This window comes from Orycteropus afer, unplaced genomic scaffold, assembly GCF_000298275.1.
Source record: "Orycteropus afer afer isolate SDZICR_OR568_19922 unplaced genomic scaffold, OryAfe1.0 scaffold00166, whole genome shotgun sequence".
Classification (NCBI taxonomy): domain Eukaryota; kingdom Metazoa; phylum Chordata; class Mammalia; order Tubulidentata; family Orycteropodidae; genus Orycteropus; species Orycteropus afer.
The window spans coordinates 1,504,114-1,526,445 of record NW_006921753.1 but is presented as its reverse complement, the minus strand read 5'-3'; the positions used below and the strand labels follow the sequence as shown (position 1 = coordinate 1,526,445).

The following is a 22,332-nucleotide window of genomic DNA, read 5'->3' as shown; positions in this document are numbered from 1 at the left end:
GCTTTGCAGTATTTCAATGTTTTTAAATTTATTAAGGTTTGCTTTATGGTCTAACATGTGGTCTGTCACGGAGAATGTTCCATGTACACTGGAAAAGAATGCATATTGTGCTGTTGTTGGGTGAAGTGCTCTATAGATGTCTGTAAGTTCAAGTTGGTGGATTGTATTGTTTAGCTTTTCTGCATCTTTGTTGAGTTTCATCCATTTGTTCTATCTTTCATTGAAAGTGGTGTATTAAACTCTTCTGCTATAATTGTGGAGTTATATATTTGTCTTTTCAATTCTGTTGAAGTCTGATTTATGTATTGTGGGGCTCTTTCATTGGATCCGTAGATATTTATTATGGTTATATCTTCTTGTTCAATTGACCCTTTTATCGTTATATAATGTCCTTCTTTGTCTCGTATGATGGTTTTTGTCTTAAAAGTTGATTTGATCAGAAATTAATATTGCCACCCCTGCTTCTTTTGGTTGCCATTTCCTTGGAATATCTTTTCCTAACCTTTGATTTTTAGTCTGTCTTTGTCTTTGTCTCTAAAATGTGTCACTTATAGACAGCATATTAATGGGTTACGTTTTCTTATCCATTCTGTAACTCTCCGTCTCTTGAGTGGTACATTTAATCCATGGACATTCAGTGTCATTATTGACAAATATGAATTCCTAGCTGTCATTTTGTTATATGTTTTTTCTTGGTGTTGCTTGTTTCTTTGTTCCATATAATTTTCTGTGTTGAGCTCATTATTTTTAAGAATCATGTTATTTCCTTTGTTGCTATTGTTTTAGTATTTGCTAAATATTTTTACTTGTCCGCTTTTTGTGTGTGTGTGTGTGATGTGAAGGTTTATCTTGTTTTCTTTCTGGTTATCCTGTGATTTATAATTTTCTCCCTAAGTTTGGAACAGTCCATTCTGTCTTGTACCTCTCTTGACTTCCTCACCATTTAGCAGTTCTGTAACTACCCTATTTTTCCCTGTTTTTTTCTGTGATCGTCCTCATTTGCCAATTGATGTCTGGTTCCCTTTTTCCAACCAAGGAAGCTTATTTTACTTAGGATATTTCCATATCTGTGTTGGTTTCTGGGTTGTGTCACCTTGTGTATTAATGGTGGGATGTTGTTTGCCATTATTAGTTCTCTGTTCAGAGTACTCTCTTTTGTATTTCTTATGAGGTTGGTCTGGTTTTAACAAATTTTGTTTATTTCTGCGTATCTGGAAATCTCCTAATTTCATCATCATTATCATCATCATCATCATCATCATCATCATATTTGAAGGACAGTTTTGCTGGGTATATAATTCCTGGTTGGAAATTTTTCTCTTTTAGGGTGTTATATATACCATTCTGTTGCCTTCTCACTTGCATGGTTTCTGCTGAGAAATCAGAACTTATTCTTAATGGTTGTCTTTTTAGGTAACTTTTTGTTTTCACGTGCTGCTTTAAGGATTCTTTCCTTGTCTTTGGTTTTGATGAATTTAATGATGATACATCTTGTTGATTTTCTTTTGGGGTCTCTCCTGTTTGGGGTTAATTGGATTTACTGAATTGATAAATTCTCATCTTTTATTTTATCAGGGAAGTTCTCCTCCAACAAATCTTCCAAAAATTTTTTCTGTGGTTTTATTTGTCTCTTTCTGTTCTGGAATTCTGATTACACATAGATTATTCCTTTTGATGTTATCTCACATGAACCTTAGGCTTTGTTCATTTTGTTTTGATCTTTTTTTGATTGATCCCATTCCAAAGAAGTATTCAGATATTTGTCTTCAGTCCCATTAATTCTATCTTCCATTGATTTAATTCTACTCCTTTGCACTTTCAATGTGTTATTTATTTCTGAAAATTTAGTATTAATCTTCTGGATTTCTATTTGTGGATTTTGTATCATTTCTAATGTTTCATTTATTTGTCATTTTGTGCTTGTATTTTCTTCCAAAATTGTTCTAGGGTTTTGTCTGTGTTTTCCTTAATTGTGTCATTGTTTTCCTTAATCTGTCTCTCAGTCTTTTAAGATACCTTAATATAATTCTTTTGAATTCTTATCAGGGAGTTCCAATGCTGCTGCTTCCTCAGGGATGTGTTCTGGATCTGTATCCTGCTCCCTTGTTTCTACAGCTTTATCCTACTTCTTTGTGTGGACTGTGATGGTCTTTTGTCTCCAGGACATTGTGACTTTGTTGTATTCAGATCTCTGTTAACTGTTTGTGAAGAGCAGGTAAGAGTGAATCAGGCTCTATTTGGTGGTCAGTTATCTTTGTCCAGTTAGGGGAGAAGGAAGTTGTGGCTCTTCCACTCAGTAAGTGGAACTGCAGGAGGAGTGGGTGTGGTTGCATCTTATGGATACGCTTGCTTTCTCCCACTTAGACAAAAACAACAATCAAAAAAACATCAAAAATGTAAAAGCAAGTTGACACAAAAACATACCGCATAAACACACAGGAACAATCACCAAAAAAATAAAAGACAAAAAAAGAAAAACCCACTCTATCTTGGGAGGGGTCAATAAGAGAAAAGAGGTAGAGTTAGAGAATAATGAAAAAAGAAATGGGAAAAATGCAAAAAGAAAAACAAGGAATGGAAATAACCATGAGAACGAAAGAAATGGAAACCAGGAACAGAAGGAGAGAGAAAGCTGGAAATTAGAACCTGGGAAGGGAAGAAGAAAGAATAATAATAAAAAGGTTGAAAAAAAATTTACTAATTTTAAAACACACAAAAACGAACTAGAAAAAGAAAAAAAAAATCTGGGTAGGTAGGGGCAGGGCACCCAGTCTCCGTTGGAGCAAACTGACTGGATGGAATTCCTGCCAGCCCAGAAGGTGGGTGGGAGTGAGCGATGGCCACACCTCTGTTCACCAAGAGGGTGTGGGGTATAAGAGTAACACGGGGAATATCGCACCTTTCCAATTGTTTGTTTCTTGAATGTCCTTGTGGTCCCCAGCAAGTGGATCCTATTCTTAGGTCCCTGGAATTTGGGAGAACGTTGTCACTTTAAATATACAAAATGGTTGAACCACTCATAAACATTCAAAATGTTTGTACCCTCTAGGCAGCCAAAAAATCACAGCTCAGCCTGACTTCCTCTTTGCTGCTTTCCCTTTTATTCACCAGCCAGCAGTGCAGTGTTCCATGCAAACCCTGGCTACCAAGGCCAATTCTTAGGTTAATTCTTAGATCCTAACACCACTTGACAATATCCATGCTGTTTGTGCCATCAGGATCACTGACAGAGCACAGCTCCATATGTCTCCTTTTTTGGTGTTTTCATACAGGTTCTTCTACTAGTTGGAGTTTAGTCAACTTCTGTATTCTTCCTTTCAAAGTGCAAGGCTCTAGGATTATCTTCTGTATCTGCGTTAATTGGTTCCCCTTTTCCTTGTTGAAGAGAGTCTGTGTAGTTTGTCTGCCTATTCCACCATCTTACCAGAACTCTGCCTAAGGCAACTGGTTTTAACATAAGGCAAGGAATGTGTACTGCTCTCCTTCCCTAAGATGTTGTTGTTGTTATGTGTCATCAAGTCGGACCTGACTCATAGCCACCCCTCCTTGGGTTTCCGAGGCAGGGTCACTACAGAGTAGATTGCCCAACCTTCCTTCCGAGTAGTGGCTGGTGGGTTTGAACTGCCAGCCTTCTGGTTAGCAGTCAAGTGCCTTATGCATTACGCTACCAGAGCGCCTCCCTAAGATATACAGATTACTTTTTATTCTCTTTGTTGATGGGTGTTGAATAGAACACATTTTCCAGATTATTGACGGTAGAAATTTGTGCTCAGAAAAGGTTGTATGGCAAAATCTTTTACTTTTATCTCTGACTTATAGAGGACAGTCACCATTGAGCTTCTCAAAGACACTGATTCCCTTTTCTCTCTGTCTCTTATTGCATTCATGAATGGAGTATTATCAGGACCGTTCAAGGAACATAGGGTAGTGGTATGTTCTGCGGTCTTATATAATAAACCCACTCTAACATTCCGATCTCCCTGAACCTTCAGACCACTTTGTCTATCAAGAAATTTCCACTATTTCCACTTCACTTACTGTAGGTCATTGATGCATTCAAGCTTCAAGGAGCCATCTCTACAGAATTGTAGGATTTGTTTCAGGTGTTCTTGCTAGGAAAATATGAAAGAATTGTCTTGTATCAGTAAACACCTTCCTATTTAGCCTTATATTTGTTCATTAGTTCAGCAGTCTTAAGACTCACTTTCATACCTGTTCTTATCAGTACAAACTACTTAAATTCTTCAATTCTTAGGGTGATTAAGCTTTTTCTTTCTTGAGCAGGGACTTTATATTCCCAGTTGGGTTCTTCCTATACCTGACCTCGGAAGGAAGGTTGGGCAATCCTACTTCCGTAGTGATACTGCCTCGAAAACCCAAGGAGGGGTCGCTATGAGTCGGGGCCGACTCGACGGCAAATAACAACAACAACAAATACCTGACCCTAGATTTTTTGGTGAGAAGGCAATGAGCAGAGGTAGAGCAAGATCTTGAGAGGAAAGGCATCATCTTTTGAAACATCCACCTCAGATGATACCTTTACTTGATGTCTGAGTAAATGGAGGCTTTCCTCTAGGAAGAAATAGGCCATTTCTTGCCAAAGGGTTCAGGGGAATTTAAGAATTAATTGTTTTCAAACACATATATTTTATGCCCCATTACAAGTCTTAGAGCACACATTCTCTCTTTTGAAACCCTGATTTTAGCATGGTGTCCTGTCAAGGTTATGAATTTGGTCTTTTTTGATAATGTTCCACTCTGACAATTAAATCCAGGGCCTGGTTATCAGCACAGTCTTCTCTCTGGTTAGAGAGAAGAAAGGGGGCTCTTTAAATGCTCTCGTAGAGGCCTTTTGACTTTGTTAGTGTGTCCTAAGTGGATAGTAGTAGTCCTGTCAGAGTTCTGCATTCTGTCTTTTTTTGCAGTTGTTTCACCTTATAATTTAATCTGGGTCTGATTTTTCAGCACATACTGTCTTACAGGAGATAAGAGTCTCTTTAAATGCTGCCAGAGAAGCCTTCTGGTTTTCACAATATGCTTCTGAGTTAATTGTTGGCTGACTTATACCTATCATTCTCTTGTGTCTGGGCATTCCAGACACAAACAACTGGAAAGGTGCGATATTCCCCCTGTTACTTCTATACCCCATACCCTCTTGGTGAACAGAGGTGCGGCCATCCCTCACTCTCACCCACCTTCTGGGCTGGCAGGAATTCCATCCCAGTCAGTGTGCTCCAGTGGAGCCTGGATGCCCTTTCCCTCCCTACCCAGATTTTTTTTTCTTTTTCTAGTTTGTTTTTTTGTGTTTTAAAATTATTATTTTTTATCCTTTTTATTATTATTCTTTCTTCTTCCCATCCCAGGTTCTAATTTTCAACTTTTTCTCTCCTCCCTGTTCCTGGTTCCCATTTTGTTTGTTCTCTTTCTTTTTATTAGGCTTCTGATATACTTAATGAAAACCAACTTCACTATGGCCCCCACACTGTTCAAGCCTGATCTACTCTGTAACCTATTGCTTTCCTTTCCACTAGTATTTTATTCCAATCCACTATAGGTGAAAGTCCTAGTATTTGTATTTTTATAGCATGCCAGAGGTTGTCATCACCCTACTTGTCACACACAAAAATGGGTTATTTACTGTCTTATAAGGAGTCCTGATAGCGCAGTGGTTAATTGCTCGGCTGCTAACTAAAACTGGTGGTTTGAACCTACCAGCCGATCCACTGGAGAAAGATATGGCAGTGTCTGCTTCCATAAAGATTTGTAGCCTTGGCCCCCATGGGACAGTTCTACTCTGTCCTATATGGTCACTATGAGTCAGAATCGACTCAGTGGCAATGAGTGTGATTTGGTTTTGGTTGTTGTCTTATTAATGAATTCATTCCAGATCAAGAGTCCCATTTAAGCTAACCTTACTTTAAAATGTCTTATAGATATCATGGAGGACTGCTAGAATTTCATAAAAGTTTACAAGAAATAGAAGATCCAACTGGTAATTGGTTTGATACCGATCCTACAGAAGATGATGATTTATCTACAACTTTTAAAGTAAGAAATTAAGAATAACATTTTAATAATCTTTGATAACAGGATTAATCAGAATCATCTTTGATAATGTTATAGTTTATACCAACTGTCGTATTCTATAACAAGCGAGTTCTTTTATCAGAAATTAGGTTTTTATATAAAAAGCAATCTTGATTGTATTATATATTGCAGAATGTGAGTGTGATTCAACAAGTAGAGAAGGTGGGGTTGCTGTGTAAGCATTTCTAAATTAGAAGGTTAGTAATAGTATTAGTGCAAAGTAATAAATATAAAATATAATAGTAAATGCCTTTTTAATAATTATATCTACTATTGTTTTTGTTACTTATGTAACTTATAAAAGCAATAAATGCTTAGTTCAGAAAACTTGGAAAATATAAAAAAGGTCCAAGATAAAAACAAATTTATCTATATTTCTATAAATGGAGAAACCATTGGTAACATTTTTGTTTTTGTCTTTCCAGACACACACACATCCTTTATTTTTACTAAAAAAGTATGATATTATACACACTAATTTTTCATTTGGAAATATGTAGCATTGTGATTTTTGGCTGCTACTCGAAAGGTCAGCAGCTTGAACCTACTAGCTGCACCATGGGAGATAGATGAGGTAGTCTGCTTCCATAAGGATTTACAGCCTTGGAAACCATATGAGGCAGTTCTACTCTGTCCTATAGGGTCCTATGAGTCAGAATTGACTTGATGGCAGTGGATTTTATAGATTAAACTGTGTCCCAAAAGAATATGTGTTGTAAATCCTAAACCCTTATATTTGTGGGTGTAATCCCATTTGAGAATAGCAGCGTAGGGTGTCTTAAACCAATTATCTTTGATATGTAAAAAGAGCCGATTAAGCCAAAAATGGGAGGGGAAGATAAACATGAAGATCATCAAGGAACCAAGGAACAGAAGCTGAAAAAAGACAAGGACCTTCCCCCAGATCCCATATAGAGAGAAAGCCTTTCCCTAGAACCAGTACCCTGAATTTGGACTTCTAGCCTCCTAACTATAAGACAATAAATTTCTGTTTGCTAAAGCCATTCATTTGTATTATTTCTGTTCCAGCAGCACTAGATAACTAAGACACCCAGGAATTAGATTCATATACAATGTGATTTTCTATAGTTCATCATGTAGCTATGCTTTAAGTTGCTTAACCAATTCCCTCCTATTGGATATTTAGTTTATCCCCAACAATCCAATTTTTTACAATTATATAAAATTATATTTGTATATTTCTCAGATCATCTTCATAAAGTAAATTCCCAGAGGTAGAATTATGAAGCAAGTGTTCTCATTCTTTTAGATTGATGTCTCAAAAAATTCACTACCGTAGAGTTGGATCCGACTCATAGTGACCGCTCCTGAGGCCGTATCTCTATGGAAGTAGAATGCCCAACCTTCCTTGTGAGGAGTGGCTGGTGGGTTTGAACTGCCGGCCTTTTGGTTAGTAGTCAGGTACCTTAGGCACTACTCTACCAGTGCTCCCAGGATTTTAATTCTTTCTGGCTATTTTATTCTATTCCTATTATCTGCCAATCCATTCTTGTGACTTTTTCATAGTGTTTTAATTGGTTTCACTTTTAATGCTTTTTAATAATGGTAATTTTAGGTTTCCTCACTTATTCTTGGGAGCTCTGGTAGCATAGTGCCAAAGGCACTTGACTGCTAACTAGAAGGCTGGCGGTTCAAACCCACCAGCCACTCCTTGGAAGGAAAGTTGGGCAATCTACTTCCGTATGGATACCTCCTCGGAAATCCAAGGAGGAGTCACTATGAGTCAAGTCTGACTCGACGGCATATAACAACAACACAACAACAATCACTTATTCTTTGTCAGATTCTTTTGGCCCTCTATGTCCATCTATTCTTTTAGGTTAAATTCAGTATCATTATCAGACTTCTCTGAAAAGCCACTTGAGATTTTCAACTAGAATTGCTTTAAATTTATAAATTATATTGGGGTGAAAATTGTCATACTGAAAATATTTAAGTCTTTGCTAAAAGATGGAAAGATTCACCATTATTTAGCAAAATTATTCATTTTTATACTGAATCTGCATTTTCTTAAGCTTATAAAGTATTTTTATTAACCAAATAAGTGAACATGTTGTGGGTATGCATGTATGAATAATTCCTTTTATTACTATATTTAGCTTGTTTATATGGGGGTAAAGGAATGAATTTTTAGATAAAGTTTTAAAGTAAGTGATTTATTTGATTCCCTTATTTAAACCAGGGGTGAGAGGGGAAGGAATGGATAATTACCAACTAGAGGGTAGACATATATTAACTTGGGTGAAAAGAAAGGTGAGAAAAATAAACAACAACAGTGAGAAAACAAACATAATGGTAATAACATTATATGTAAATATACTATGTACTTAAAAGACAATAAAATTTTCAGGTTTTTTTATGGGTCATATTAAACAGTAACAATAATAACAAAACAACCATGATATATATTGCTTATAAGTGTTGTTGTTGTTAGGTGCCGTTGAGTCATCATAGTGACCCCTCTTTGGGTTTCCGAGACAGTATCACCACGGAAGTAGATTGCCCAACCTTCCTTCCAAAGAGTGGCTGGTGGGTTTGAACTGCCAGCCTTCTGGTTAGGAGTCAAATGTCTTAGGCACTATGCTAGAGACAGCTAAAATACAAGGCTCTTGTAGGGTTTAAAGTAAACGTTTTTGAAAAGTGATACGTCATTCAAACAGACACCTAGTGTAGCTGTCTTCATATTAAACAAAATACAGACTTACAGGCTAAAACATTCCTCAAAATAGAGAGGGATGTTTCATAAAAATATAGAATTCAATTCTCTGGAAGTTATAATACTTCAACATTTGTATATGCCTAATAAAATAGTTTCAAAATGGATGAGAAAGAACTGGCTAAAAGAACCAATAGATAAATCCTCAGTCACCATGGAATATTTTAGTACGTGTATCTCCATTATCAATCAAATAAGCATACATTTTCCTTTTTGGAATTTGTCAAAATAATCATATGACTTTTTTTCTTTAATTTAATAATACAATCATTTAATATAATTTTTAATATTGAAATTTTGTACCTACTTAAAGTAGCTCCTATTTGGTCTTGTTGTTTTACTGTTCTCTTACTTCCTTTTAAAATAGTTTCCTTTATTATCAAAACTTTTTTAGTGAATTATTTAGTATAAAATAATATACATGCATATAGCTTCAAAAATCAAATACTACTATAAGGCTTTAAATGAAGAAGTCTGTCCTCTCTACCTATACTTCTTGTTCCATAGCGGCAATTTATTCCAACTCTCTAGGTGTTTTTTTTTTTAATACATGTACCTATATATGTATTTTTTTTTAATGCAGATTTTTTTTTTTCTTTAAATTTCTCCATCTTAGATATTATCTTTTGCTTTTCCACTATCTCTCTAAGGAACTCTCTACCTTAGACCTGATGATTGTGTTTCACATACATTTAATCACCAGTTAAAATAGGAAAACACATTCCATATTGTAGCTTTGGAATTGGAAGCATATTTCTGAGCCCAGTCAGTGAGTGGCTTATTTCACCACTCAATAGTTCCACTGCCCAAATGGTGTCTTAGGGGCCACTGCCAGGAAAGATTCTCTGTAATCAGAGGATGTAATTCTTGATAGGAACCTTCTAAGTGTTATAATTATTATGGGTTAGTAGGGGGAAGAGAAGGAGCTGCTAACCAAAAAGTTGATGGTTGAGGCGGTCTATTTCCATAAAGATTTACAGTTTAGGAAACACATTGGGGTCACTATGAGTTGGAATGGACTCAGTGGCAGTGGGTTTGGTTTTTTGCTTGAATGAACGACATACGTTCCACTGCTATTTTTTAAAAAATAAATACATAAGTCCTTAAACTGGGGATATGAAATGGACATATCACCAATGATAAAACATTGGAAATGTTATGGTCTTAATTTATTATTGCCAATTCATGAGAATTTTTACATTTTTTAAATCTAGGATCTTCTAAATAATTTCATCAGGACATCTGAAAGTAATATAACGAAGCAAACCATTTGCAGTTACCTAGATTGTGAACGATCTTGTGAAGCTGACATTTTACAGAACACCAATTACAAGGTACTGTAATTAACAATTAACTGACTATTTTAAAAAAATATAATTATAAAAGTAAAGTTAGGTAAAAATTATTGTATCACTGTGCATCAAAATACTGTTTAAACAGAGTATTTAGTTTAATTACAATGTTAATGCAGGCAAGAAGGAGTGGATTCAGGATACAAGGTTTCTGCTATTTTGTTTACCAACATACGGGGGAAAAACACATTGAAAATTATTGCCTTTTTTTTTTTTTTTTGGTCTCAATTTTTCTGATTTTAATGATATAAAAATGGCTTTCAAGTGTCTTGATTACCAGTGATCTTTTGATAAAATTTTAATGCCATGTACATTTCATCTAGGGATAAAAGTTTTATAAGTGACTTCAGGTAGTATCTTCTACAGCTACATGAATTATTGTTTCCACCTCAATGGTTTACTTTTATTCTTTCCCAGGGATTTGTTCAGTTAATGTGCAATAAAAGCTGCTGTATTTATTTCCACAAAGTTTGTTGGAAAAGGTTCAAGAACTTAAACTATAGAGGTGAAAATGATCAGGTATTTCATTTGCTTTTCCTTCTTAAAACTTTACTAATACATTTCCTTCTCTACCTTTTCCTCTTCTCCCTTCATTTCTTCCTATTTACATCTTCTCTCCTACTCTTATTTTCCTGTTTCTTTTTTCCCTTCCCTTTCTGACTGCTGCTTTTCTTTCTACTCCCCCATATGTAATTATCATTTATTAGACAGTCGTTGTAGGGGATACTTTCCTAGTGATTTCCATGGACTTGTTGCCTTCCCTCTAGAAGTTTATTTCTAAGAATAGCAATATTGTTGCAGATAGTCACATAAAGTCAAAGAACAGAATTGTTTAATTAACACAGAGGAAGGTTAATTATATAATTTTAAAGATAATTTTTATTTTGGGGTAGAGAATAATGATAAATTTTATAGTCCTCAAAATATGTATTTGGAATCATTTACCCAAAGACATATAACTAAATCCAATTCTCTGTACTAAATTTGAAAAGGAACCCCAAAGCCCAATTTTATATGAATGACTTGTTATTGAGCTAATGACATTAAACAGGGTTGAAACAAAACAAAACAAAACAAAACAAAAAAGCACGCTCTGGTGGCTCAGTGGTTAAAACATTTGGCTAATCAAAATGTAGGCAGTTTGAACCCATCAGCCGTTCTATGGGAGAAAGATGAGGTAGTCTGCTGCTGTACAGATTTACAGCCTTTAACTCTGTGGACAGTTCTACTGTGCCTTACAGGGTCACAGTGAGTTGTAATAAACTCGATGGCAGTGGGTTTGGTTTTTGTATAATGTTTGGTTATATATTGTTATATTCTGTAAACAATAGAAAACTTTTTAAAGCAATTGTCATGTAGTGTAAAGAGCATTGAGCAGCTCTGGTGGTATAGTAGTTAAGGCATTTGGCTGCTAACCAAAGTCAGGGGTTCAAACCCACCAGCGACTCCATGGAAGAAAGTCTGTTTCCATAAGGATTTACAGCCTTGGAAACCCAATGGGGGTCACTATGAGTCACAATTGACCCCATGGCAATGAGTTAGGTTTTGGTTTTGGATAAAGAGTATTGGATCTGGAGTTAGGAGATCTGAGTTCAAGTCCAGTTTGAGCCATTTACTATTTTTACTTTTAAATTAGGCTGGAAATTTAATCTCTCTGGGATGTGTTTTCAAAGTTCTAAATTGATGATAGTCATACCTACTTCCTTGGGTTATTGTGAAGATTAACAGATAAAATATGTGAACTCACATTGTAAACTATAAAAATTATTGTATATTGCATTGTTACTCACTTTTTTAAGCAGTCTGTAAATACTTTCTCGGGGTTTTTTTTTTGGTAAGGGCATGGATTTTCTCATTGTTCAGTTTCAGAAAGAGAAATAAAAGTGAGTAACTTAACCAGAGGAAATGGCAAGGTCATAATTAGAATGAAAACAGCATTTTTATTCTTTGCTTTTTCCTGAAATCCTCATGTATCTGATAGGAATTTAGTATTCCTTTTCACACTCATTTAATCAGTACATTTTATTTGAAGTCACTTTTCCTGGGGCGGTGAATACATTTTAGTCTATAGTATAACTTGAAGATTTTGAAGTTGAAATGATGAGGGAGAAAACTGCAGCTATGCATTTTATATAGGAAATCCACTGATATATGAAATGGACCATGTTTATTCATTCTTTCAGTTTTTCATCTCTCACTATCTGCTTCTAACTATTTATTGAAGTGTGTTCAGATTTGCACATCAGTGATTTGTCTCTGTTGTTTTTCTACTTATACTCTTAGAGTTTTAGTGGAAAAAAATGTTTGAAGGACAAATGTACAGGAGACATTGTAAGGATGCTAGAATGTGATATTCCTGGAATTGTTAAAATTTTGGTGAGTATCCTATTTTTCTTGCTCTCCTTCACTCTAATGGTATTTTTGACTTAAGACAGATTTGTGAGTCATCATACTTGAATTCTAGTCCTGTTCTCTTGGTGATGACTAAGTCCTTTGACTTTTCTATTGCTTTGCTTTATCCAAAGTAGTATTCAGGTGGTCTTTAAGCACAATGAAATTTTCAAAATAAAGAGAGAAAGAGGAGCAGACATGAAGAGAAGCAGAGATAAATCAGGCCATGCCTACACCAATTTGGATAATGTGTCATGAAGCCGTGATGATAAGTAATCCAGTTGTATGCTACCTAGGGTTAAAAATAATTTTAGACTTTCTGAAATTCCTTTGTCTTTAAACATCATCCTATAAAAATAGCTAGTCTTGAAACAAAACACATTAGATTGAATTTTAAATGAGGTATCCATAGAATATCATATATGTATAGTAACTGTACCTAAAATGTACTCATAATAGTATCCATTATATTTTTTAACAAGCTATCTTATTGAATTTTCAGTTTATAAATAAATAGACCAAAAATATACAGAGAAATCCACTTTTGTATTTGAAATTTTGCATTTAAGTCCTGTGTCGTATCTTCGGAGCTCTAGTGGCATAGTGCCTAAGGCATTTGACTGCTAACCAGAAGGCTAGCAGTTCAAACCCACCAGCCCTCCTTGGAGGGAAGATTGGGCAGTCTATTTCCATAGAGATACTGCCTCCCAGGAGCCACTCCTCAGAAGGAAGATTGGGTAATCTACTTCTGTAGAGATAGCGCCTCAGAAACCTAAGGAGGGGTCTCTATGAGTCGGGACCAACCTGATGGCACTGAGTTTTTTTTTTTTTTGGTTTACTATACTTTTCACGTGTAACATCAAAAAACAAACTCACTGCCGTCAAGGCGATTCTACTCATAGTGAACCCTCCTTGGGTTTCCGAGGAGTTACCTCTATGGAAGTAGATTGCACCGTCTTCCTTCCGAGGAGTGGCTTGAACCACCAGGCTTCTGGTTAGCAGTCAAATGCCTTAGGCACTAGGCCACTACTCATGTAACTAATGTGTACATGTGCATGTCATACGTAGGAAACTAACTTGAAAGAGTTATAAACTTTGCAAAGAAACCCATAAAATGTGTGCATTATTTGAGTAAAAATATGGTAACTCGAACTGCTTAACTGTTTTTTAAGGTAGATGCTTGTTGCTTAATCAGGACTTTTTATGGTTCACCCTATTCTGTTTGTTATTCGTTATGGCTTCACTTTCTTTCTTTTTTTTTAAAAAAAATTTTATTGTGCAAATTTACCAAGCAAATTTGTTTTAGTTTCAACAGTTCATGCACATTTGATTTCATAACCCGGTTACCATCCCTGACCATAACAAACTCCCCTCCTGTCCCTGTGACTACCCCCTCCCTGTGTCCTTCTTAACCATGCATTCCTATTTGTCCAGCTTTCCCTCTTTGTGAATGCTGCCCTTCTGCTGTCTCATGGCTGATGGCTCTAAGGGATGCATCTCACTCGAGTAGGTGGGTGTATCGCCCTGTGGTAGGTGTTCTGCATGTAGGCCTTCCTACAGTTGGGCTGAGAGCTAATCCATGGGAGTGAGTCCATTTCTAGGCCTGAAGGGTAACCCAGGCCCATAGTCTCCGGGGTTCTACCAGACTCTATCCAACCAGTAATTCTGGTCATTTTTGCATTTTCACTTTCTTTCAAGTGTTAAGGTTAAAAAGTAACAGTAAAGAATTAATTTTGAAAATTGACCTGCAAGAGCAATTTTTTTTCCCCATCCTTTGCAGTTTGAAGTTGTGAGAAAGGATGAATATATAACCATTGAAAATTTAGGAGCAAGGTAAGCTTGAAATAAAATATTCTGTCACTTTTTCTGAGCAAGTATGTGTTTTCAGTTGCTTCTTTCTTATATGTTTGGGTCACTTGGTGAAGCTCCAGTAAATTTAAAGGAAGAGTTAGTAGTGTGAAAAATTGTATTTAATTGCTATTTGTCTCTGCCCTCTCTCCTCACTTAATGGTAGACATTTATATTCTAAAGCAGGGAGGGAGAAATTATATGAATACTTTTTCCTCAAGAGGGAAAAAGATCCTTTCTTGAAAATAAACATTTTTCTAAAAGTTATTTAAGTTAGATAGTATGATATAAAAACTTCTTCCCAGCTTTCAAAACTCATCCAGAAATGAACAGCAAAGAAAATGGTAATAATTAAAAAAAAAAAAAAACCCACCTCAAACCTCTAATAGGAGCTCTGGTAGTGTAGTACCTAAGGCATTTGACTGCTAACCAGAAGCCTGGCGGTTCAAACCCATCAGTCACTTCTTGGAAGGAAGGTTGGGCAATCTACTTCTGTAGTGGTGTCGTTGTTGTTGTTGTTATGTGCCGTCGAGTCGGACCTGACTCATAGCGTCCCCTCCTTGGGTTTCCAAGGCAGTATCACTCCGGAAGTAGATTGCCCCATCTTCCTTCCGAGGAGTGGCTGGTGGGTTTGAACTGCAAGCCTTCTGGTTAGCAATCAAGTGCCTTAGCCACGATGCTACCAGAGCTCTGTAGTGGTACCGCCTTGGAAACACAAGGAGGGGTCATTATGAGTAGGATACGACTCGATGGCAGTGGGTTTAGGCCTCTAATATTGTCTCATAATCAGAATCTTCCTGTTGCTTAAATGAAAAAAACTTCAGGTTGCAGAAAAATATATATTATATGCTGGGAATTCACAGAGATAGATTGCTACTATTGAAATTAGAAGTTTCAGTATAAAAATTTATCCTAAATGTGTGGATCAGGGAAGGTATATGGGAACTCTGTGCACTCTCAGTACAATTTTTTTCTGTAAACCTAAAGCTGTACTAAAAAATAAAGCCTATTAAAAAGATTTAAGAAATGAAATGTATTACTTCTCTGCTTGAAAATCTTTCAGAGGTTTTTCATTGCTCTTAAAATTAATTTCACATTTTTTCAGTAATCTTGGCCTCTGCTGAACTCATCAGTGTCATCTCTTGAACTTACCTCTTATTGTATATATAATAAATATACTTCACTGCTTTTCATTTCTTGAGTATGCCATTTATTTTGCATAGTTTGCCTGATTAAACCTCCAGAAAGCCTCACCTAGATTAGGTTAGGTAGTCCTGTAATGCATTCCCTCTACATCTCCTATCAGAACATTTACTAAATTTTATTATATTTCCTTGTCTTTCTTCTCTATTTGATTATAATGTCCATGAGGACAAGAACTTTATCTTTGTTAGTGTATCCCCAGTCTGTAGCATAATACTAGCACATAGCTGACACTCAATAAATATGTGATAAATGTAGAGATTCTGAATTCTATTATTCCCCAACAAACAATGTTACTTTTGTTTGGAATGTAATTTGCTTGTTTGGATATGAACTGTGAACTGTTTCTTAGGTCATGGTTCCATTCTTAATTCAAATTTTTTACATTTAGCTGAGATAAAAAAAAAACTTTTAAATGTTTTATTAAAATATACATAAAGAAAAGTGCACACAATATAAATGCAGAGTTTAACAGACAATTATAAAGCAAACATCCTTGTGACCCTGGAGGTCATGAAGCAGAATTAATTTTGCCAGCACTCCAGAAGCATCCTATGTACACCTCGCCCTTCAGTCCTCTCCTTTTGCCTTGTTATTGTTGTTAGGGACCATTCAGTTGATTTTGTCTCATAGAGACCACATGTGACAGAGTAAAACTGACTTTTAGGGTTCTCTAGGCTGTAATCCTTACAGGAGCAGATCTCCAGGTCTTTCTCCCCCTGGAACCACTGGGTGGGTTTGAACCACTAGCCTTTCCATTACCAACCAAATGCTTAACCATTTTGCCACCAGCTCTCCTTTCCTTCTTTCTAGGTAACCATTATCCTGACTTTCATGGTAATCATTTCCTTGCTTATTTATAATTGTAGCAGTTGGAAATGCATTTTTCTAAGTACTATTTTTTTTTTTTTTAAGGTCAGGTTTATCAATCTGTAGTTTACATATAGTTAAATCCACTCTTTTTAAATGTATGTATGTTTCAACATCTGTATATAGGCAGGTAACCAGAATCATGATCAAAGTAGAGAACATTCATCATCTCAAAAAGTTCCCTCACAGTCATTCTTCTCCTTCAGCCTCTAGCCTCTGACAACCACTGATATGATGTGATGATTGCCTGGTTTCTTTCACTAACATAATGCTTTTGAGATTCATCCATATTGTTGCATGTACCAGTAGTTCATTTCTGTTTGTTGTGGAACGGTATTCCCTGATATGATGTACCATCACTTATTTATAAATTCACTGGTTCATGGCATTTGAATTGTTTCTAGTTTTTGGTTATTATGAATAAAACTGCTATAAATATTCATGTGTAAGTCTTCGTGTGGACATATGTTTTCATATCTCTTGGGTAAATTCCTAGGAGTGGGATTTATGGGTCATATGGTAAGTATGTATTGGATTTTATAAGAAAGTGACAAACTGTTTTACAAAGTAGATATGCATTTTTTTCATTCTCATCATGAGTAAGGAGAGTTCTAGTATTTCTACAACCTCTCTACCACTTAGTATTGTCAATTTTTCAAAAATTTAGGCATGTTAATAGGTGTATAATGATAGCCCATGTAGTTTTATTTCCATTTGACTAATGAAGTTTAATGTATTTTCATGTCTTTATTTCCTGTTTATATACCTTCTTTGGTGAAACATCTATTCACATATTTTGCAGTCTTCTTACTGGGTTGTCTCAATATTTTTGCATTGTAAGTGTTCTTTGTACGTTCTAGATACAAGTCTTTATCAGATGTATGATTTGGAAATATTGTATCATAGTCTGGTGATTTATCTTTTACTTTTCTAAATAATACTTTTAAAAAGTGAGAAATTACTAATTTTGATGGTCTCCTTTGTCAGTTATTTCTTTTATGCTTCATGCTTTTTGTATTCTGTTTAAGAAAATGTTGTGTTACCAAAGTTTCAAAGATTTTTCCTTATGTTTTTCTCTTTACAAATTTTATAGTTTTAGGTTTCACATTTAGATTTATAATGCATTTTGAGTTAATTTTGTGTATAGTATGAGGTAATAGGCAAAGTCCACTTTGCTCCATATGGATGCCCAAGTGTTCTAGTACTGTTTGTTGAAAACAATCATTTCCCCCAGTTAATTGGCTTGCTACCTTTGTGGAAAATCACCTGACCATGTGTGTGCAGTCTAGTTCTGAAATCTCTTTTCTGTTCCGTTGATCTCTGTGTCTATTCTGTCACCAATACCACCTTATCTTGAACACTATAGCTATGTAATATCTCATGATGAAGTTAGGTGGTATGAGTTCTCCAACTTTGTTCTTATTTTTCAAAATTGACTTTTCTGTTGTAGATGCTTTACTTTCCATAGTAAATTTTAGAAATCTTTCACCAATTTCTGGAAAAATTCTTGCTGGGATTTTGATAGGGATTGTGTTGAATCTGTAAATCAAATCAGGGATGATTTACATCTGAAAATTATTGAGGCTTTCTGTCTATGGACATGGTATATAATTCTATGTCTTCTGTGATGTCTCTCAGGAATGTTTTGTAGTTTTCTCTGTATAATCTTGCACATATTTTGTTGGATTCATCTATAAGTATTTGATTTTTTTATGTTATTGCAAATGCTTTTTTTAAATTTAATTTCTATTTGTAGTATATAAAAATGCAGTCAATCTGTATATTTTGACCTTATATCTTAAAATTTGCTAAATTTATTTATCAGTTTATGTATCATTTTGTAGATTCTTTGGTGTTTTTTGCATAGGTGATCATGTCATTTGTGAGTAAATACAGTTTCTTTCTTTTCTAATATATATGCTTTTTGTTTATTTTTCTTTACTCATTGCCTTGGCTAGGTCCTGTGGTATAATGTTGAATGCAAGTAAGGAGAGCAGACATCTTTGTCTTTTCCTGGTTTTAGGGAGAAAGCTTCAGGCTTTCATCATTAAGTATGTTCTTAAATGTAGATTTTTTTTTTTATAGATGCTCTTTTATAAAGTTAAATTCTTTTCTCAACCTAGTTTCTGAAAAATTAATTCATGAATGGATATTGAGTTAATGCTTTTTCTGCAAGTGTTCAGATGAACATATGGTTTTACTTTTTTAACAAACCAAACCAAACCTGTTACTATGCTGAATTATACCAGAGGAATATACCCATAACCATATATAAGTTTGGCGAATGGTATTTCTACATACGTACTTTTATGCACTGTAAGAATGGCAATATATATAATAGAGCTAACAAGGTAAGGAGGACCTCTGGTGGCATAGTGTGTAAGGCATTTGACTGCTAACCAGAAGGCTGGCAGTTCTAAACCAACAGCCACTCCTTGGAAGGAAGATTGGGCAATCTACTTCTGTAGAGATACCATTGGAAACCCAAGGAGGGGTTGCTATGAGTTGGATTCGATTAGACAGCAGTGAGGTGTTTTTTTGTTTTGTTTTGTTTTGTTTTTTGGAACAAGATAAGGAGCTCTTCTAGTGGCATTGTGCCTAAGGCATTCAACCGCTAACCAGAAGGTTGGTGGTTCAAACCCACCAGCCACTCCGTAGAAAGAAGGCTGGACAATCTACTTCTGTAAAGATTTACCACTTAGGAAACGCAAAGGGGCTCCCTGTGAGTTGGAATTGACTCAATAACAGTGAACTTGTTTTTTTTCTTTGTTTATTTTTGGTTTAACAGGGGGTAAAGTTATTATAACTTCTTAGTGACAGCCAATCACCCTGAGGGAGTACATTGTTAGGCCTGTGAGCTCAGGACCATGGTTGATGGGGACATCAAGCTCAATTGGCATACAATACTATACAAATACATTGTTCTGCATCCTACTTTGGTGAGTAGCAACTGGGGTCTTAAAAGCTTACAGGCAGCCGTCTAAAATGCAGCAGTTGGTCTGGAGCAAAGAAGAATGAGGAAATCTAAAGATCCATGGAAACAATTAGTCCAAGGGGTACTAGTAGACTGGGTAAGCCTCAGCGTCCATGATCCAAAGACCAGAAGAAATAGATGGTGCCTGGCTACCACTGTCAACCACTCAGAAAGGGATCAGTGTAGAAGATCCTGGATAGAGTGGGAGAAAATTATGGAACAAAACTCAAAATCATAAAAAAAGACCAGGCTTATTGGTCTGATAGAGAATGGTGAAACCCCTGAGACTATAGTCTTGCTAACTCTTCGGGCCTGGAACTGAGCTTACTTCCATGGCTTCCAGCCAAGAAATAGACAGGTGTTTAAGGTAAGCATTTACACCAGGTAAATACACTTCTCAGAGCAATCAAACATGGCACATCGGAAGGGCATTATTTGTGTAGGGATATAGCTCAGACTGCAGGAATGCATAAGGAAGAGGAATGCAGGGAAAAGGTAACTAAAGGAAGGAAGTGGGAAGAGAGCTGTTACATTATGGGAATTCCAGTCAATGTCATGAAACAAAATGTGTATGAACTATTGTATGGAAAATGAAATTGCTCTGTAAATTTTCACCCAAATCACAAATCAAAACAAAACAGAACAAAAAATCCTGTTAATATGCTGAATTACACCACTGGATTTTCAAAAGTTGAATCAGCCTTGCTTTCTTGATTTAAATGCCAGTTGGTTATGATACTTTTTTTTTTTTTAAATTCTGGATTAAATTTGCTAATATTTTCAAAGGATTTTTACAGTATGTTCCTAAAGGACATTGTTCTGTAGTTTTCTTTGTTAATGCCTTTTTCTGCCTTTGGAATCAAAGTAATGTGGTCTCTTTTTTCATTATTATTATTTTTTTATTTTAAGAGCTTGTTTTACATTCAACGTCATGTGTATATATTTAGTTTCATTCCCCATTCACCATGTCCAGCCCTAACCCAGTCTCCTCCCCTCCCTACCCTGCAACCCTCCCCCTGGGCCCCTCATATTTATGCCCTCCTGTTTGTCCTGCATTTCCTTCAGTTTGAATGTTGTTCCTCTGGTGTCCCATGGTCTATTGCTCTAAGGGATGTATTACCATTGAGTGTATGGGTGCGGCATCCTAGGTTGTGTGGTCTGCGCGTACATCTTGTTAACTATTGGGCTGAGAGCCTGCACCTGGGGGTGAGTTTTATTCCAGGCGCCAAATGTATTTCAGGGCCATAGTATTGGGAATCTCACCAGATTTCATCTGACCAGTAATTCTGGTCGTTATTGAGTTTTTGGATTTTGTTCCACGTTTTCCCTCCCACTCTATCCAGGATCTCCAGATTTGATCCTTTCCTGAGTGTTTGGTATTGGTAGCCAGGCACCATCCCGTTCTTCTGGTCTTGAAGGCCATCGTGTCCTAGGGCTGATTGCTTCTAAATGCCCTTTTTTTTTTCGTTCTTCTTCACTTCCGTTGCTAGGAGACCATTAGCTGCATCTTAGATGGCTGCTTAAAAGCTTTTAAGACCCCAGTTGGTACTCACCAATGTAGGATGTGGAGCAACGCTTTTACGTATTTTGTTGTGCCAACTGAGTCTGGTGTACCAGTACTATAGTCCTGAGGTAGTAGCTCTATTGGATCTCTCTCCCATAGTGTTGGGGTGTCTGTAAGGGATTACTCTGTGCCTGTCTTCTATTGTTTCTGTAAGGACTTGCAGGTATTTTGTATCACTGGTGTCTGTACAAGATTAGCCTCAGCTGAGTCTATCCTTGGTCTAGAGTATACCTCTATTCACTGACCCCTGTCTAATCATCTCAGGTGTTTATGTGTTTATCTGTATAGCCTAGTGTTTGGTGTTAATGGCAGTGTGGTATTGTGGACACATTGGTTGGCTTTAGCATCTGTCATCTATCTCTTATGTGCACAGTTCGGTGTCCTCTCGTTTCCTAATGTTATCATGGTGGTCATAGATCCTTCCCCTATATCCCTCCCCCCTATCCATGTCAGCATGTAAGCCCCAACTAGCCCTAAATTAATCCCTCCCTTTCTCTCCCCATCCTGGTAACCTACTAGGTGAGTTCCCTTTCCCAAGGAAACTCGTCTCTGTCTTTTTACAGTAATGGGCTCATACAGTACTTGTCCTTCTGCGATTGACTTATTTCACTCAGCATTAATGTCCTCCAGGTTCATCCATGTTGTGAGATGATTTGCGTATCCCTCATTGTTCTTTAATGTGGCATAGTATTCCATTGTGTGGATATACCATAATTTGGTTATCCACTCATCCATTGATGGGCATTTAGGTTGTTTCCATCTCTTTGCTATGGTGAATTGTGCTGCAGTGAACATAGGTGTACATATGTCTGTTCGTGCGCTATCTCACCTCTTTAGGATATATTCCTAATAATGGAATTGTTGGGTCAAATGGTACTTCTGTTTTCAGTTTTTTAAGGAAACGCCATACCATTTGCCACAGTGGTTGTACCATTTTACAATCCCACCAGCAGTGCACAGGAGTTCCGATCTCTCCATGACCCCGCCAGCATTTGTTACTACCTGATCTGTTGAACTTTGCTGTTATTGCTGGGGTGAGATGATATCTCATTGTTGTTTTGATTTACATCTCTCTAATGATTAATGATCGTGAGCAATTTCTCATGTGTCTGTTGGTTGCCTGTATATCTTTTTTGGGGAAGTGTCTGTTCAAGTCTTTTGCCCATTTGTGAATTGGGTTATCTTTTTGATTGAGGTGTTGAAGTTTTCTGTAGATTTTGGAGATAAGTCCTTTGTCAGATATGTCATAGGCAAATATTTTCTCCCAATCTGTAGGTTCTCTTTTTACCCTTTTGACGAAATCTTT

The 22,332-nt window shown here is 36.3% G+C and overlaps 1 protein-coding gene across 1 annotated transcript in view; it reads left to right on the top strand.

The window, feature by feature from the left end:
* DZIP3 (DAZ interacting zinc finger protein 3) overlaps positions 1–22,332 on the top strand; it is a 113,822-nt gene that overhangs the window by 31,746 nt on the left and 59,744 nt on the right. Inside the window, exons 7-11 of the mRNA XM_042781753.1 lie at positions 5,934–6,048; positions 10,039–10,158; positions 10,594–10,695; positions 12,460–12,552; positions 14,348–14,400. Of these exons, the coding sequence (XP_042637687.1) occupies positions 5,934–6,048; positions 10,039–10,158; positions 10,594–10,695; positions 12,460–12,552; positions 14,348–14,400 (483 nt within the window). The remainder of the gene's footprint in view (positions 1–5,933; positions 6,049–10,038; positions 10,159–10,593; positions 10,696–12,459; positions 12,553–14,347; positions 14,401–22,332) is intronic.